This window comes from Triticum urartu, chromosome 5A (assembly GCF_056163025.1).
Source record: "Triticum urartu cultivar PI428250 chromosome 5A, HENAU_Tu73, whole genome shotgun sequence".
Classification (NCBI taxonomy): Eukaryota; Viridiplantae; Streptophyta; class Magnoliopsida; order Poales; family Poaceae; genus Triticum; species Triticum urartu.
Genome location: NC_141877.1, coordinates 529,436,600 through 529,455,237, shown reverse-complemented (window position 1 = coordinate 529,455,237; position 18,638 = coordinate 529,436,600). Strand labels below are relative to the sequence as shown.

Here is an 18,638-nt window from a genome sequence, read left to right as displayed (position 1 = left end):
GTCGCCGATGAGAGAGGGGAGAAAGGGGAGAGTGGGCGGTGAGAGAAGAGTGGGGAAATTTATGGCACAACTTCAGGAAATGACGCACTGTCTCCGGGCATCCCCCCCCCCCCCCCCCCGCGCGCTCAACCGCATCCACCCATGTGCCTAGAGTTTCATCGTCGGAGCCTTGCTCTAGAATACAGGCCTGACCGAGGCTAATGTAGTGTATCAAACACATCCTAAGAGCATCTCTAGCAGACCCCTTAAAACCGCGATCCGTATGAGTGTTTTAAGGGCCGAGAAAAACGCCTTATAAGAGACGTTTTTAGTTATGGTCGAACAGAGCCCGTATAATCAACCCATAAAAAAATATTCTCTAAATATACCATCTTGTTTCTCATGCCCTTCTCATCTCGACCTCCGCCCCCTCGGCATGTGCGCATCCTGTCTCCGCGCCCGCCTCCTCATGCTCGCCACAGAGCGCAACCGGGCCGGGGCCAACAGCAGTTTCGACTGCAGTAGTCGCCACCGCCGAGGCGTTGGCGGCTGACTCGCATGAAGCTAGCTAGCTAGCTAGCAACTCGAGCGGGTGGAGTGCTATCTAGCTAGCTGAATCGAGCGGACGGAGAGCTATAGCTAGCAAGCTATCTGAATCGATTCCAGCAGACTGACATAGCTAGCTTCTCCGTCCGGGCGGGCGGGCGGCAGGCACGGTGGTCGGGATGAGTACGGCGGCCGGGGACGAGCGAACGGGAGCGATTCATGAAGGTTCCGACGGCAGTTGGCCAACGGTCTTTTGTGTATACAAAGCACCTTTGGGTTGTCTTCAAAATCCTTATTTTCACGGGTTTGATCGGGATGTTTTCCGCACCCTTTCAAAAAATTTACTGGTCGGAGTCGTTTATGGGTTCTATTCCGGTCGCTTTTTTCGCCTAAAACTGTAAACTGGCGGTTATTTTACAGTTTCGTGCGTTTTAAGGGTTATGCTAGAGATGCTCTAAAAGAGGCAGAGTCCAATTGGCTGGTAATTTCAATTACTTGTACAGTGATGATGTTTAGTGGTTTAAGTCTTTTTTTTTCTTTGCGTGGATATGTTTATAGTAGTTAAAGTTATGCATGAACTCGGTATAATATTGCAGTGCAAATTGGAAATCGCTGTTCAGAAAGACAAATTTCAGTGACTAAAGTTATAAAGAACCGTGTGACAAAAAATTTTGTTGTTTCATGAGTACTGTAGTGGAGTATATTGTGAATGTGATATGAGAAGAAAATTTGTTGCTGCACGCTGTGGAACCTTTTGCTTAGCATGGGAGGCAATGACCCTTTTGTGGTAGCGACAGCACTAGTGGAAGACTTCTTTTCCGTCTGCATAGATTCGGTCATCGTACTGCAGATTCCAAAGCCGTCGTCGTCGTACTGTGTTCTTTTCCAAGTCAGTCGTGCTCCTTTCCAAGCCATATATTTCTTCTATCGAAAGTTTGGTACCACGAGTCAGAATCATTCACACAAGCATCCTCTCACTGTCGCTGAAACCCAGCAATAGGCTAAAATGAATTAATTTGTGGTACGTACTATACTACACTACTAGCGAGCAGACTACCACGAGTAGATCCAAATTTGAACATGTCCACCGTACTCGTACTAGAATGGCATGCATTTTCTCTTAGCCCACCTTTCCATGATTTTTTTTCTATGTTCGCAGAAACATGTTGATTTTTACTATATTATGGTCAAGTATCAAGACATATATAGCTTGAAAAACGATCTTATATCTGGGGCGGAGGGAGTAATTTGTTAGACATATCAGTTAAACAAGGAAATGTGGGGCTACATAATCAAGATAAAAGATTTCATATATATTTTTCATTTATAAATGTTCCTTATTATACAAAGAAAAAGAGTGTGAATTAACTAAAAAAGGGTTCATCTTCCTCTATTGGGTCGAGATTGTATATTTCTACACAAGGAACCATTATCAGTTCCATCTGACTAGCTCTAACATGCCCAAATACGAGTGGCGGTTGAACGATCAAATTGGGCTGGCTGGTGAGATGAAGATGAAGGTGGTTGTGGCAGTAAAATGCGACGAATCCAGCGTCACCATGCCAAGATTCAAGGGACAGGTGGTCACACACGATGGCGGCGCTAGGATTCGGCAACGCCCCCGGCCACCCCATGCAGCCTTTGAGTACTGTAGCACTGTAGCTACAGTACCCTCTACAAAGTACGAAGGAAATCAGCCTCACGCCCCAGGCAGCCGCCCGGGCTGCCTAGGGCCTGTCTCCGCCGTTGGTCACACACGACGACGTGGAGTGGCCAGAGAAAGAGAGGGTGTCGAGGTGGTGGCAAGGATGTATGAAGCTTGATAACGGGGTGTGGGATAGAGGAGTGTGAGGCATAGCAGAAGCGAGAGGAGCGGAGGAGTTAGAATATTGTTGAGCCTAGTGGGTTGTATTAGCTATGAGGCGATTATAAGATAAGACATGTCTCAAACGTTTTAATTATGGAATATCTGAGATGTTTGCATACCTATGGAGGTAAAAAGAAAGGTACTCCCTCCGTCTAGGTGTATAAGTCACCTTACGAAAACAAATAATCTCAAAACACTTAGGCACCGTATATTAACTTCCTCCTCGTTTCTTGTTTTGTGACATATCAACCAATAAAAGATGTGGGCCGTGCATGTTTTCAATGACTTGAGATTGTTAAACATGACATGCACTGGTTAGTTCATTGCATGCAATGCTATTAATTAGCAAAAAGACATTAAGTTTTCTCGTTTTCCTCTCCGCCTTGGCCGCGGTGCACAACGTAAGATGACTTGCACACCTAGACGGAGGGAGTACATGTTTCAGATTCTTACAAATCCGGGACGGTAAAAAAATACATGTGTTTGGATGTCTGTTGAAAATAACCCACATCGGGTAGGACCTATCCGAGACGGATTTTCCTACCGTGCCTGGACCTATCCGAGACATATAGCTCTTTTTATGGGAGTGTTAAAATGATAATTATTTGTTTTTAGAAAATATGAATAAAAAGGTACTTCCTCCATCCCATAATATAAGACATTTTTGTAAGCTAACATAACTCCCAAAAATATCTTATATTGTGGGACGGAGAGAGTAGTTTTATAATCAAACAAGACAGTGACCTCTATGAACCGCAGAATTGAGAAACACAAAAATAGTAAAAACAAAAATCATACAGATTCAGCGAGAATGCGAATAGCAAATAGAAGATCCCATTGTCATTTGGATGGCTAACAAGAAAACACACACTCAATCATGTATGAATGATCATGTAAAAAGAATTATACTAAATGTTGAAATCCTTATATATGCAAGGCATAACAAACAGATATGTGGTGATCTGGGTGGCACCACTCCTTCCCCCCCCCCCCCCCCCCCCCCCCCCTCCACACACACACAGAAAAAGAAGGAAGTATTACTTGTAAAAATTATAAGAAATTATAGTTCTACATGAGTCTTGTCAAATTCCTGCAAATGGCCTTAGACTAGCCACAATGGATAGTAACATAGAGTAGTAACATGGTGCCCATGTTACTACTCTATGTTACTACCTATATAGTGGGAAGTAACATATGTGTGGTAATATGCAACACTTCATTTATTAGGCTATAGACTCATTTTGCTTTGATATGTGTGATGTTATTCATAGTAGTAGTAACTAGCTATGTTACCACATGTCTCTCTTTCTTCATTTATTGTTTGCCACATCATTCATTTTATCTAGGTATGTGTGATGTTACTACCTATGTTACTCCCATTGTAGATAGTCTTAGAAATTAAATAAACCACTTAAACCAGAAAACCATTAATTAATAATAAAAGAAAGAAAGAGATCCAATGAGGAAATAAAGCGTCCTCTGCGACCGCAAGGGGTACCCAATAGACGCACACCCAACTCGTTTAAAGCCGGCGAGGAAGCCCAGGAACCGCCGCCCACTCCTCCACTTCCCACCTCCGAAACCACCCAACCAACCATCTCCTCCCCTTGGGAGCCCGCTCGACGAGCTCCGGTAACGGCGCAAGCGCTGGTCGTCGTCGTCTCCGGCCGGCGACGATGGCGGCGGCTGCACGGGCGCACGTGGAGAGGCTCCGGCGGGAGCGGTACTACATCGGGCGCGGCGAGCAGAACCCGCTGGCGGAGGACATGCACCAGGCGGTGAACTACCTGAGCCAGGAGCTCTACTCCAAGGACGTCCACTTCCTCATGGAGCTCGTCCAGGTGACCCTGCTTTCTTCTTTCGGCACTCTGTTTTTCTTTTTACAAATGCTACTACTATGCTAGTAGTACAAAAAAAAACCAAGAGTGTGGACTCTATTATGCGTGCTCAGATTAGTGTGGATTTATTTCTATGCATTTTCAAGAAAGCGTACGGATCTATTGGTTTTTTTCCTAAAAATGCTTTAACGAATTATTTCTATGTGCATTTGGTTCATCTTGTGCTCGTCGCCTACAAAAATCTACAGTTCTGATTAATTTCATTGTTATACATACACCCCTAGTGAACTTTCCGGCCTTTTTTTCACTTACAACTTTATGTTTTATTATTTGCGCAGAAACCTGGTTATTTTTTCCCACAAAAAAAAATAAAAAAGAGATCCTGCTATTTTCCCTGTATTTTATCAAATTTCCACATATCTCTGTACCTTCCCTCTTTCTCCAATACGAAACAACAAATTCTTTTATTTTCAGTTGGAAAAGGCAGCAATGTTTTATTTTTAGTATTTTTCTTATATGTCCTATTAATGTAGAGTAATTTCCTTTACTTTTCTAAGCACTGTTTAGTGATAAGTGACTGTTGGTTTCTCTGCTCACCACAATTTCCTGTGAGCTCATTTGATGTCGAGTAGGGCCTACCCTTCAGTTGCATAGTATAGGATCGGACGTGGATTTGGTGAACATGGGTGCGTACGCACCCTTTATGAATAGTAAATTAGAAAAAATGCTAGAAAAGATAAAAGAATCTGAATTTATTTTGTAATATACATAGTCAATCAGTATACTCGCATATGAAGCTTCACGAAGAAATCACATCCGTGGTAATCTAGGCAAAAATGACAAAATCGAAACTAATCGAAGCTATATTTAAAAACACTGTTTAATGAATAGTATGGTCGCATTTGTATTTTCTTCACTAAGAATAGCATGGGTGTCAATACATCATGAAACTTCACACGTGAGTAAAATGGTTGACTAAGGTTCATACCGTGAAATTTCAGAAATTTTTAATTTTTTTCTAGTATTTTTTGTGAATTTACTATTCGCATGGGTGCGTGCGCACCCATGTTCACCTTTGTATTTTCGTTTTACTTGGGACTAGGCACTCTGAGCCTATAAACTTGCATTTTCTGTGTTTACTTTGCATTTTCAGTTTTCACACCACAGTGCATTTATTCAACTCGTATTTGGGTTCTTCTTTTTTTTTTGGCAAGGGGACTCGTATTTGGATTTATGGTGGCTGGTGGCCATGTTCTCCAAAAAATGGAGGGCTAAATGATCTCGTATTTGTATTTATGAAGTAACTGTTTTAGGAACACTACTACGGTAAAGAAAAGAAAAGAAAAATACCAAATTCAGATCCAATGAAACCATTTTCTGTTTTACGGAAAACAGAGATCTCCTTTATTTCTTTTCCACAATAAGAAACCATTGCAGATCCGATGTAACCATTGTAGCTTTAGCCTTGAGAACATTTTCAGTTTGACTATTGCCTCCATGCTATTTTGCAATTTACCTGTTTGATTTGATAACTTGATACTACAGTCTACAATTTTGCCATCAAGACTGTTGAAATAACTGTGACTCTGCCAAACTTGTGTGTTGCTACATGACCTTGTTTTCTCAAATCTCATTGAAGTTTTGGTATATATATATATTGCATTTCAGATTAATGCACTTGATTCAGCTGTATTTGCTCAATATCACATCCATGTTAATATTTTATTCCTCAATAACTAGAACGCTGAAGACAATGACTACCCTGATGGAGTAGCACCTTCATTGGAGTTTCTAGTAACATCAACTGACATCACCAGATCTGGTGCATCGTCAACTTTACTCATTTTCAACAATGAGAAGGGCTTCTCTCCATCCAATATTCAGTCTATTTGTGGTGTGGGCAAATCAACGAAAAAAGGAAACAGGGACAAGGGGTACATTGGAGAGAAAGGTGAACCTTTGCAGCTCATGAATCCTTTTGTGTTAATTTGGCCAATTTTAAGCATTTTACCTTTTAATGTTAGAACTTCAATTTTGTTAGCGCGTCACCGGTTGGAACTTTCCCTGTCAAACGGTATGATAGCTGCTATATATCAAATGACATATAAGATGGGCAGAATTCTATTTAGCACTTAATTTAGTGCTTAATTAGAATGGTGATGGAGCAAATATTCTCATAATGTATATGTATTTTGCAAAACAAATTGGGTGCAGCATGCCCAGTATTGCTTGAGATGATTTGTGGTGCAAGATATCATGCGTTCATTTCCTGACACTCAGAAACAGAGATGTGTGCATGTTTTGAAATATTAGTGTAAGAAAATAGTACTGACTACAAAATATTACCACTGGCCTTTTAAGATCCATTGTATCTAGAGTAAGACTCGTTATTTATCATATATATTACTGCATCAAATCTTCTTGATGTTAAGTTGTCACTTCTGTATTTCACTATTGTCTCAAAAGTGTGTGGATCTATTTCTTTCTTAGCCTTGCTAGGTAAAGTTTAGTTTCTGGTAGGCTCCTAAAATTCTTCCTTTTCATGGCAAATTCATGCACATGGCACATCAACTTTATTAACAATTTTTTCCCCTCCTGTTGTATGTTTCTGATTGAAAAACATTACCCTTCATCAATAGCTTACTGAAGCAGATCCATCAAATACAAACTTGGTATAAATAAAATTAAGCATGGGTCACTTTACTTTTGTTTTTAAGGCATGCTGGGCAATTGTTTCCATTCGTAGCAAGATACGATGTGCAAAAGATACATAGGCCCATATAACAGTTTTAGCCATTTCATTTGAAGAGTTAGTCTGTGGTTATGTACATGCTTAACGTATATGTTCCACTTATATTGAAACTCACAATTTGTAATATCAATGTCTCTTTTTATGTAGGTATTGGATTCAAAAGTGTGTTCCTGATATCAAGCCAGCCCCATATATTCAGTAATGGGTATCAAATCAAGTTTAATGAGAAGCCATGTCCAGAATGCAATATTGGATACATTGTCCCGGAGTGGGTTGAATCCAGGCCTAGCCTTTCAGATATCAAACAGACATATGGGTCTACCAGAGACCTTCCAACAACCTGTATCGTCCTGCCTTTGAAGGATGAGAAGGTCACTGCGGTGAAGCAGCAGCTGTCAAGCTTGCATCCAGAAATGCTACTGTTTCTGTCAAAGATCAGGCGGCTTTCTGTCCGTGAAGATAACGGCAACGCTAGAGGCAGCACTGTTAGTGAGATTGCAATATCGAGTGAGAAGAACTTTGAAGTGAGGAAGAACATGCACGCGGAGTCTTACACGGTCTTTTTATCTGCTCAAGAGAATGAGAGTGAAGCAGAGTGCGGGTACCATATGTGGAGGCAGAGGTTCCCTGTCAAAGCAGAGAACAGGGTGGACAAGCGTACTGAAATCGATGAGTGGGTCATCACCCTAGCCTTCCCTCTTAAGGAGCGACTATCTCGTGGGAAGCAGCTATCCCCTGGCGTATATGCTTTCCTTCCCACGGAGATGGTAACGAACTTCCCCTTCATCATTCAGGCTGACTTCCTCCTTGCATCGTCAAGAGAGGCGATACTATTCGATAGTCCATGGAACAAGGGAATTCTGGAGTGTATCCCAAGTGCATTCATGAATGCCTTTGTAGCACTTGTCAAGTCCAGAACAGATGCACCAGCAATGACTATTCCGTCGATGTTCCATTACCTGCCAGTCAGTCCTTCGCTGATCCCTTTACTTGAGCCTGTTAGGTCTGGCATCAAAGAGAAGGTTCTCGTTGAGGATATAGTTCCATGTGAGTCTCACACTCCACAGAAGATGTTTTGCAAGCCTTGCGAGGTTGCGCGGCTCAAACCAGCATTTTGGGATATCCTTGTCAAGGCGAGAGAATCTGGAGTGGACCTTAAGAACCTGTCAACCCATGGAACCTACATTCTCAGCTCTCATTTCGACAAGAGTGCATACAACAGTGTTCTTACATTTCTGGATGTCAACAGTGTGAGCCATGAATGGTATGCAAAATGCATCGAGGGGTCTAATCTTGTCAGCAATGTAGATGAACAGCTTTATCTTGAACTTGTATCTTTTGTCGCAGACAGTTGGCAAAGCTTTTCCAGTACAAAGATGATGCAAATTCCTCTGCTGAAGTATGTTGACAGGAACAAAAATGTATCTGTCTGGAGCATATCTAGAGCTAGTCAGTGGAGTGATAGACTGTGTATTGCATCTGATCGGAAGTGGATGTCATGGCTTATCAGCTGGAACCAGGAGTTTCCATCTTCTAACCGGTTTTTTGTGCCTCCCAGTACACAAACAGCTCTGCAAGGTTTCGCGCAGAAGGAAAAAGTGACATACTGGCTTCAGAGCCATGCAAAAGTGGAGATTGTATCTGTATACACTTACGGGGATATTGTGGTCAAGTCCTTGAACTGTGATCGAAGGCCTGCCATCGCCTTTTCTCACTTTCTGTATCATTCATCCAATAAGAACTACATGGAGAGCTATCAGTTAGCAGACCTGTGTTGTACCATGCCGGTAATTGACAACTATGGCAATGCAGTTACGGAAAGACAAAGCATTCTAGTTCCTGCAAATGGTAGCAAATGGGTTGGACTGATGGGCACAAACCCATGGAGGAATGAGAAATACATCGAACTGTCAGCAGATTACAAGTCAGCAGGTCATTTCGCCGGGTACGACACACCGGCAGATCAGATCTTGGATTTTCTCAAGACAAAGATGCAGGCCTCGGATGTGCCGTTCATACACCCTCCAAATGCAAGTTTCCCGACAGTCTCATCACCTCTGACTGTGGACAATGCAATCTTGCTACTGCAATGGATAAGGAATTTGAAGGCAAAAGGTGTACAACTACCAGCTAGTTTCTTGGCTTGTGTGAAACAAGGAAGTTGGCTGAAGACATCAGTCGGATACAAGCCCCCGGCTGAATCATTTATGTCCAGTTCTGAGTGGGGTAATCTCTTGCAAAATGGGTCTTCCTGTGTTGATATACCAATGATCGATCAACAGTTCTATCAATACAAAATGAATGCATATAGGGAGGAACTCAAGGTGATCGGGGTAAGATTTGAATTTGGGGAGGCATCAGCTTACATCGGCAGATGGCTCATGTCGATGGCGGCAAGCAATATGCTGACCAGACAGCATGTATATGAGCTGCTTCGGCTGATTCGGTTTCTTCAACAGAAGGTTCTGTCACCAAGTGAACTAGTCAACAGCGTGAAAGATGGACAATGGATGAAGAGTACTCTGGGCTACAGGTCCCCTTCTTGCTGTATCATATATGATTCAGACTGGGCAGTTGCATCTTGTATCAGTACCCAGCCATTCCTTGATGTTGGATTCTATGGCGAGTCCATCCTTGACTACAAACAAGAGCTGAAGTTGCTTGGTGTTCAAGTTGGGTTTGAAAACAGTGAAAAGACTTACAAGCTTATAATTGATAATTTCAAGTTCAGTTCTTCATCTATCACTTCTGATGCTACTGCACTAATCCTCAAGTGCATCCGGTATGCTAGCCCATGTGATGATTTCTTGAGGAAGCTCAGAGATTTGAAATGGTTGAAGACCAATGTGGGATTCCGTGCTCCTAGTGAATCTTTTCTTCTAGATCCAGAATGGGAGTGCCTGGTAAAGGTGTTCGACGGAGTTCCTGTAGTTGATTCTGGATTTTATGGCAGTAAGATAAGCCCGTACAAAGAAGAGTTGAAGAAGACAGGGTTGATCACAGGATTTGACCAGGCATCAAAGGCTATAGCAAACATTTTCAAGCAGATGGTAGAGAAGTCATCGCTTACAAAGGCGAATGTCCTGGCTCTGCTAGCATGTTATGGGCAGCTGAGAACACACAACCCAAATCCTGTTGATCTTTTCAACTCCATGCGAAATGAGAAATGGGTGTACACATCACTGGGATTTAGGTCACCTTCGGATGCAATCTTATTTGATGAAAGTTGGCAGTCTCTGTCACCCATTGCAAAATTACCTTTCATCAATGATGGTGACTCTAATGGTGGTTTAGGCAAAGAGATACATGGTTACAAGGCTGAGCTGAAAGAACTAGGTGTTACAACAGAAGTGAAAGCCCATGGTGCTAGGTTTGTCATCAATGGTCTCAAGATTCCTGCAGACACTGCAGATATTTCTGCAGCCACCGTGTTGTCGTTGCTTGGGTCTGTTAAGAGCTGCTTGGCCTGTATGGCAACATTGCCCAAGGAATTTATGAAGGAAATCACTAGCTGCAAGTGGTTGAAGACAACACTTGGATACCAATCTCCTGATGGATGCATACTCTTTGATCCCAAGCAGTCTTCCATCTGCATAACAGATGGCCCTTTCATCGATGAATCTTTCTATGGTTCAGAGATCGCCTCATTCAAGGATGCACTGGCGGCAATCGGAGTAACTGTGGATGTTAGATGTGGGCATGGCCTTGTTGCTCAGCATCTGAGGAGCCACAAAGAAACTGCTACCATTTCCAGGATCTACTTGTACCTCAAGGAGTGCAGCTGGGAGCCTGAGAAGAAGAACAAAGAGGGCACTGACTGGATTTGGATACCAAATAAAAGGGGAAGTGGAGAATGGGTGAGCCCGCTGAGCTGTGTTCTTCATGATCAGAACAACCTCTTCAGCCAGCAGCTGCATTTCCTAGACAGATACTATGATGACAGGAAGCTGCTGGAGTTCTTCTCATCTGTTTTCGGCGTGAGGCATGGCCCTGATGCCGAAGACCACTGTAAGCTCTGGAGCGCATGGGAGAGCTCTGGCGGTGAGATATCCGTAACCAATTGCTCTGCTTTCTGGCAATTCATGGCAAGGAACTGGAGCGAGAGCATGGAGAGGCTTTTCTCTGGCTGCGTGAAGGTCCCAGTTTGCACTGATGGGAAGATCATCTTATCGCAGAAGGAGGACGTGTTCATTCCTGACGATCTGCTGCTTAAGGATCTGTTCGACAAGCTTCCTCGACAATCCATTTTTATCTGGTACCCTCCTTCCGTCTCTCGAGCAAGGCTCAACAACATATATGGCAGCATCGGTGTTCAGGCAGTATCCAAAGCTGTCAAGAAGAGCGATTCTTTTGTCACCTTGGGCCAGGATGGCGGTTGCAAAACGGTTGCTGACCAGCGTGAGGTGATCAGTGCCGGTCTGCTCCAGATAGTCCTTGCCTTCCTTGCTGATCCTGCTCTGGACATTTCCTCCAAAGAGCGGCACGCGATGGTCTCATCTCTGCTGAATGTGAGCGTCCTGGAGACCAAGGAGCCGATCATGGTGGGGTACCGCGTGAAGCTGTCTTCCGGAGAGGCTGTGGACATGGAGGCCAGCCGGATGATCAGGTGGGAGAGGGAGAGCTCAAAGCTGTATGTTCAGCAAAGCAATGGTGCTGGTGCTGCAGCTGGTTACAAAGAGAAGATCGAGTTTGCGACGAACTTTGCTGACGAGATAGCCCGAGGACTGCTGTTTGAGACGCCAGACCGCATCCCTTCGCTTGCTGAACTCGTGAAGGTCGGCAGCCTGGTGGACTTCCAGGACGATGCTGTCAAGTACCTGCTGAAGTCGAAGAATCTGCAGCTGTTCCCTGAAGACGAGGCGTTCCTGAACGCTGCATCACTAGGTCTGTCCCTCCCTGACAAACTCAGAGTTCATCTCACTATAGCACGTCTGAATTTTTCCCTAGTAATGATGCCGCTGTATACAACTCCAATCTTCTTCTTTATGGACAATATAGGTGGCAGCAAGAAATGCTAGGGGTCTTCGGATTTCGGATGCTCCGTTGCGATTAAATGGTGAGGACAATTATTTTGATTCTTTTGGGCTTGGGCATGCAGGATGCTGTTCATATGCTGCAATGGAGCCTGACACTTGTCAACTTTTCCTTGACACAGGCTGTTGATGGCCGCAGTGGCAGGGAGAGCTTTGGTGGTGCTGCGTTATCTGGAGCATTATCAAGAATGCAAACTAAGTGCTTCATTACTAGCATCTCAAGGCAACTTGTTGCTTTCAGTTCAGCACTAAACTAGCTGCTGTTTTGCTTGCTATCGTAGTAACTTGTGTGGATCTCTGTCTTGTGGGCCAGAATCTGTTTAATTAAGTGTCTGAGACTTCTTAATGCTCTTGGAACTGATCCTAGTTAGTTATGCTGTCTCTGGTTACCTTTGCATTAGTATCTGTTGTCTGGGATGAATGCTGCATGCACAGTTCTTGTTGGTTAAATTTAAGGGAATTTGTGACCGCCTTTTCGAACCCTGGGTGCTTGGTACCAGGTTGCTGATGACTGTGCTGCGAATGTGGAAAAATCAGCTGGCTCTGTTCAGCCGGTGCACTTTGATTTACTGAATTACGGTGTTAGTTTTCATTGAATAGTTCATTCGGGAAGCCAGGGTTACCTCTGAAGATCCAAGTAGTTGCTTAGTAGTTGCAGAGTGAGAGGATTAATTGATCATGCTCACGGCCATTTGCTTGCTTGCAGTGCCTTTAACTTCGAAAAAACAGGACGATGTATCAGTTTCCGCACAAAAATTTGAACAGTCTGTCAGGAATAAATAACTGACGGACCTTGATCAAAATCGACGTTGTGTCGGCCAGGAAAATAAACTTGGCGTCAAGTTTGTTTGAGTTTGCTGATGCAGTGTCAGATGTCTCATGTGCATGAAGAAAACATGGTCCACCGACAGTCGATTTACGAGAGAAACAAGAAAGCTTTGCGATCTCAACACATCAAGAAGAAACAAAAAAAATGTTCAACACCAACAAGGATGACCCAGGTTTACAAGAGCTAGCCGGAACAATCATTGCCTACCGACCATCGAGCCCACACCCCTGTCTCTGCCGCCTTGACAGTGTCGATCAAGCGGGTCTGATGTCATCAAAGACGGCCCTTCCCCGGTTCGTCATGTGGATCCTGAGAACAGAATAGACAGATCATCATTACTTTCTGGAGTGTGCAACGGGGCAAGAAACAACTGTGCCGTGTGGAGTGACCAGCAAAAAAAGTTGACTAGCTGTTGGAGCAAATTGGACCGGCTTTCCACCGTGGCAACTCAGGCGATTAGTAAAATTTATTTAGTCTACAAAACTGTCCTTACTAAGAATCTTCTGCTCCAACACTCAGCTAGCAGGGTACCTCACGCTACTTCATTAAAAAGTGCAAGGAAATTACACTGGTAAGGCCATCACTATCTCTGGGTAATCAGTCAGTAGGACTCTTATCTCTCTGTCTCTCTCTCACAAACACACACACACACGCATGGACATTGAAAGTTATGCTAATTGAGTACAGATTAATGTTAGCACTCACATTATGTAATGCCCAAAACCTAGACTAATTAGGGAACTGCATATAAAACGGAGAATCAAAAGTTAGACTAATTAAGTACAGATTACTGTTAGCAGTCATTATGTGCACCTCCTTCATCATGTTGGTAGGAGTAGCGACAGTTGTTGCCAGGAGGGTGGCTTCAGACTCATTGATGTATTACTTTGTAAGGCTTTGTTCAATAATTAATAAAGAATGGCTGTGTGCATCGCTTGATGCAGAGGTCCGGGGTTATCCTCCTTTTCGAGAAAAAAGTACAGATTACCATTAGCACTCACATGAAACGGAGAATTTTCGTTTCAGGTATGAAAAGAACATCAATATTCACTGACAACAAAAATATATATATTCATTGCTGTTAATAAAGCTAAAGGTGCTCAATAAGATTTGCATTTATAGTTTCGGTCGGTTATTGCTGCGTACTGGAATTGCATGTCTTTTTCGTTTATCTGGGGAGGCTAATAAAAGATGAAAACAGAAAATCAAAACTAAATCTACAAGGCAAGTGTTGCTGTACTACAGTTTAAGAATGTTTTTACTGCCGTGCGTGAGTATTCTAAGTGTGAACTGAAAGTGACTGGCATCCATCTCTTCATGCTGCTCGGCCTGTCTTAGTTGAGATACTAATCCAGCATTAAACTAATCGTGGCAGCTTTCAAACTGAGAATGAACTAAAAGGAATTATTAAAGGAAGAACAGGACCCTTCAGACCTGTGGGCCTCATCCAGTCGCTCCAGGTAGCATATAAGTACATCTCTCGACCGGTGATTGTCTTCACCTCAGCTCAGCAGCTTCATCCCAAGAAGCCAATCACTACTGCACAAGCTAGCCTTTGTGAGATTACAATGGAGGGCATAAATGATGTCAACATGGACAAATCAGAAGAGATCATCATGCCGGGGTTCCGGTTCCATCCTACCGACGAAGAGCTCGTTAGTTTCTACCTCAAGAAGAAGATCCAGCAAAAGCCTATCTCTATTGAGCTCATCAGGCAGCTGGACATCTACAAGTTTGACCCGTGGGACCTCCCAAGTAAGCTTGCATCTTCTTACCTCTCCTTGTTATACATCTTTTTTTCTCTCTTTAACAGATTGGACGCAATTGACTTTTGAGAATTCCAAAGATTGTACTAGTATCTTCCAAGGAGAGGCTAGGAATTAGGATGCTCATTCAACATAAGTTGGTTTCACCCTTAATCTTTAGTTAAGAAAGTCTTGGGCTCATCCGTTCACTGGAGGTTCAGTTGAACGAAATCAGTAGTAGTATTGACCATCTTCTCATCACAAGCTAGCCTACAGTACATAGATGGATTACTCACCTTACTGCTGCAAAGTCTAACTTCCATATCCCTTCTCAACGACAGAGCTTGCGAGCACCGGTGAGACGGACTGGTACTTCTACTGCCCGAGGGACCGGAAATATCGCAACAGCGCGAGGCCAAACCGAGTCACAGCAGCTGGGTTCTGGAAAGCCACAGGAACAGACAGGCCGATCTACTCCTCCGAAGACACCAGGTGCATAGGCCTGAAGAAGTCCCTTGTCTTCTACAGAGGTAGGGCAGCAAGAGGGATCAAAACCGACTGGATGATGCATGAGTTCAGGCTTCCTTCACTAACCGATCCATCACTTCCCAAGAGACCGATCGACAAGAACATCCCGCTCAACGTAAGCATTTCAATTCATATTATGTAGTTACAGAGCTAAATTCAAATGTTATGTCAAATTCTTAAGGTCACTTTTCTGTTGCCCAAAACAGGACTCTTGGACCATATGTAAGATCTTCAAGAAGACCAGTTCGATGGCACAGCAAATGGTGCTGTCTCACACTTGGGGGCCTCCATTGCCTGGGACAACTGAGCAAGATCTCTTCTCCGCAATGCAACCGATGCAAGCTTCACATTTTGCTTCGGAGAGCTCCTCCCGCTCATTGCAAGTTGCAGAGGCACCAGCAAGTCAGTTCAACAGCAAACATGGGTTCCAGGGACAGCAGCAGCTTCAGAAACCCAGCAACACACAGGATGGCTCTTCATGCAAGGTCATAAGCTTCAACTGCAGTCCATCTCTGGAACTGGAAGGTCCCACCATCTTGCCATTCCAAACACAGACATCACAGAAGCCCGTGCACACTGCACCACCGCTCTTCAACATGCAGTTTGGGCAGCCTGAGCAGCAGATCACTGGATTTCTGGCTGATTCTTCTGCAGATGTAAATGCCGGCATGAGCTGCAGGAACCAAGAGTCATCCACAATGAAGCATGGCAATACTTTCAGTATGAACAATGAGTTCGAGGCTCCGGGGAGACTCAACTTCCCATTCGATTTAGGAGCAGACTCTTCAGATGACTGGAAGTGCAACATACCTTGGGAATCCTTTCTTAGCCCAACTGTCCCTGCTGAGATGCCACAGTACTAGATACCTTGCCCTACACAGAGTCCGAGGTTGTGCGCCACCTTCATCTGTTAGCATTTCTGTTAGCAAAGATAGACAGCAGCTATTGTTTGTTCAGTTTTGAGTTAGATGCACTGTACATAGTGAGTTACATATACACTTGTTAACAGCAGAGCTAACAGAGAGAAGAATGGGTGCATTGTGTATAGTATATATATTTTAAGCTGAGTGCTATTGTAATGCTGTACTTCGTGTGGAGAGTAATGAACATATATAAAAGTTACAATATGGGCAGCTTCACAAACTTGCAATGGATTGATAAACTCTGAAACTGATTTTTTTATCTGAATTTTGAACAGAGATTATCCTGTTTCCAAATTCATGTCTTTATTCTTTTCCTCTAAATGCATATTACCCTTATCAAACACAAGCTCTTTCCTTTAAGCCGCAAATACCAACATAGAATATCTGCAGTCAATACATGGTCACTCAAAGCAGAAAATCATAGGAACTTACAGTTCTAAGTTCACCGCCAAGGTCAATCTCTCTGATAAATGCAATGAAAGATGGATTTTATTGGTAAATGACAAGTTAAATTAAGCTCAACATGATACTATTACACTAGGAGACAAAATAAACAGTATGAATTGTTGGAAGGAAAATAAATCACAACTCGAGAATGATCATCATATGTAGTACCTGAACTTCAATAGCAAAGGTCTTGGATTCATAAGAAACAACAGCTACAGCAAGCCCAGACAGTATTTCGAAATCAGAGATATGCTCAGTTAAGAACATCTCAGTAAGATTCAGAACAGCTTGCACACCAGATTCTTACATTTCAAATACACCATCTGACCAAAAAAAGGAGAAATAAGTGGCATATATTTGCTTTAGGGTCAATTTGTGGATGATGTACTGTGCAGTGGAATCTAGTTAATTGCTTGAATCTTTACTAATCCCAGTTTGATGCTGTTATTGCTCGAACAAACATGCTTTTAACTATTTGTGCATCCTAAAGTAGAAAACGTAATAAGTGCTTCCAAAAGCCACAACAATGTCGTACAGAGCCGTAATAGCTTTCGCACGACCATTTAAGTATCTTACGACCAAAATTCGATATAACATGTAAAGGAAAACAGGTAGGCAAGGCATTTTTTTCTTATAGACAGAAACATAGGTATTTTGAATGAGGGGTCTACGGCATAAGGTGGTTTGCAAAGGAAAAAAATCTGTAGGAAATCACAGTAGGATTCTTACTACTAATCTCATGACAAATTACCGAACAAAAGTGAATCTAGGACTGAAAGAGGAATTACCGAACAAAAGTGGCACATAAATTAGTCGCCGTCTCAAAATTACAGTAAAAAAAATCTTGGAGAGGAATTTATTTCTATTTAATTTCTTTTTTGTAAGGAGACTGTGGAATTTTGAAACCCCCCTTACTCCCCTTTACGGCCATTTTAAGAGACTGTGAATTTTTCTTTTTTTACTTTCTTATAAATCCGCCGAATTGCACCTAAATCGGCGATGTGGGACTAAAAACTCGGGTTGCAGTGGTACCTAGCACAGCCGTGCACGCACTTAACGGAGTGGCCACCGGCCGGCGCCTCCCCCCACTTCCCCTCTTCGGCTCCAGAACGCCGAAGAGCGCCGTCCCCAAAGCGCGGGCCTCCCTCCCCCTCCTCCTCCTATCCGCTCGCCGGCTCTCGTCTCCGGCGCCATCCAAGAAAGGCAGACTAGTCCGTCGAGCGTCGACCGCGGTAGCCCGACGGCGGCCGATCGGGGATGGATAGGTGGCTTCGAGGGAGGAACTAGGACGGCGACAACTGCGACGGAGGATCCCGGCCGGCCGGCGACGTGTCTCCGATCTCCGATGTGGTGGGGTTCGAGCAGAGCATCCACGGGAGTAAGAGGAGGTCCGCTAGTTTTTTTTTTTTTTTTGAGGTAGAGGAGCTCCGCTAGCTAGCGTGGTAGCGCTAGCCCGCTCGGCCCATGCAATCGAGGCCCAGAAATGAGCCCGCGCCAGCAACTGGGCTAGTTCTGCAGAAAAGAAAAGCTTTCGGGTGTGTTTGGTTTTCTTTTTTTTTATTGTCATGGGGTGTGTTTGGTTTATGCCCCAACTAGCCCCACCAATTTTTTATATCCCTAAAAAAGAAGCCCCACCAATTTTTTGGTCATGGCGAGGCTCATCAAAATGAAAAATCTAAGACTACTAAAAAAGAGAAAACAAGAAAAAAATTGAATGGTTAAATTATTGCTCCCTAATATTCAACTGACCTATTAATTTCTTATAACATACTCTAATTTCTTTGCCAAATAAGCCAGCAAACTTCGAAATTTTCCCAAAAGTCATTGTAGACCTCTTTCTGATGAAAAATCTTTTTTGTGTAATTCCAAATGTGAAGCAGGTCTCCGTATCTTTTTGGTGAAACTGAATACTTAAATTTCAATAAAACCCATGTTTTCTTCTTTAACCATAAATCCAAAAAAATCTACCTCCTTTCTTTTTCCAAAAGAATTGGTAAGTTGTTCTTGTTTGGCTTAAAAGCCAATGTACCTGCCAAAATTAAAGAAAAATCATTGTGCTGCCATTTAGTTTGCTGCCAACTAACGTCGCAAACTTTGGAAATTAGGATTGATCCATGTGTCATTTTATTTTACTAAGTCGATAAAAGATGT

The 18,638-nt window shown here is 43.2% G+C and overlaps 2 protein-coding genes and 1 long non-coding RNA gene across 10 annotated transcripts; 2 read left to right on the top strand and 1 right to left on the bottom strand.

Annotated features, from left to right (window-relative positions):
- Window positions 1-3,904: 3,904 nt before the first annotated feature.
- LOC125528141 (ATP/DNA binding protein) lies at window positions 3,905-12,415 on the top strand. Its single transcript, XM_048692650.2, has 5 exons — window positions 3,905-4,233; window positions 5,971-6,181; window positions 7,130-11,866; window positions 11,981-12,038; window positions 12,138-12,415. Exons 1-4 carry the CDS (start codon window positions 4,069-4,071, stop codon window positions 11,998-12,000), a joined length of 5,133 nt encoding a protein of 1,710 aa, XP_048548607.1. The 5' UTR covers window positions 3,905-4,068; the 3' UTR covers window positions 12,001-12,038; window positions 12,138-12,415.
- LOC125528143 (uncharacterized) lies at window positions 12,391-18,012 on the bottom strand. Of its 8 annotated transcripts, none has more exons than XR_015602576.1 (7): window positions 17,520-18,011; window positions 16,656-16,810; window positions 15,928-16,024; window positions 14,279-15,790; window positions 12,808-13,153; window positions 12,639-12,730; window positions 12,391-12,526 (listed from the first exon to the last, which is right to left on the bottom strand). It is a non-coding gene; the product is annotated as an uncharacterized LOC125528143 (long non-coding RNA). The 8 variants fall into 8 exon arrangements; XR_015602574.1 differs by having other exon boundaries at window positions 12,394-12,531; XR_015602579.1 differs by lacking the exon at window positions 12,391-12,526 and having other exon boundaries at window positions 12,557-12,730; window positions 14,279-14,383; window positions 14,487-15,790; window positions 17,520-18,010.
- On the top strand, window positions 14,413-15,980 carry LOC147972512 (putative NAC domain-containing protein 94). The gene is made up of 3 exons (XM_087521499.1): window positions 14,413-14,599; window positions 14,931-15,232; window positions 15,324-15,980. Exons 1-3 carry the CDS (start codon window positions 14,413-14,415, stop codon window positions 15,978-15,980), a joined length of 1,146 nt encoding a protein of 381 aa, XP_087377625.1.
- Window positions 18,013-18,638: the final 626 nt, after the last annotated feature.

Excerpts from the sequence above, each read along its gene's own strand:
- LOC125528141 (XM_048692650.2), top strand. The coding sequence starts at position 4,069 with ATGGCGGCGGCTGCACGGGCGCACGTGGAGAGGCTCCGGCGGGAGCGG. Across the intron at positions 6,182-7,129 it reads GGGGTACATTGGAGAGAAAG|GTATTGGATTCAAAAGTGTG; the intron begins GTGAACCTTTGC and ends CTTTTTATGTAG. Across the intron at positions 11,867-11,980 it reads CCTGAACGCTGCATCACTAG|GTGGCAGCAAGAAATGCTAG; the intron begins GTCTGTCCCTCC and ends TGGACAATATAG.
- LOC147972512 (XM_087521499.1), top strand. The coding sequence starts at position 14,413 with ATGGAGGGCATAAATGATGTCAACATGGACAAATCAGAAGAGATCATC. Across the intron at positions 14,600-14,930 it reads TGACCCGTGGGACCTCCCAA|AGCTTGCGAGCACCGGTGAG; the intron begins GTAAGCTTGCAT and ends TCTCAACGACAG. Across the intron at positions 15,233-15,323 it reads ACAAGAACATCCCGCTCAAC|GACTCTTGGACCATATGTAA; the intron begins GTAAGCATTTCA and ends TGCCCAAAACAG.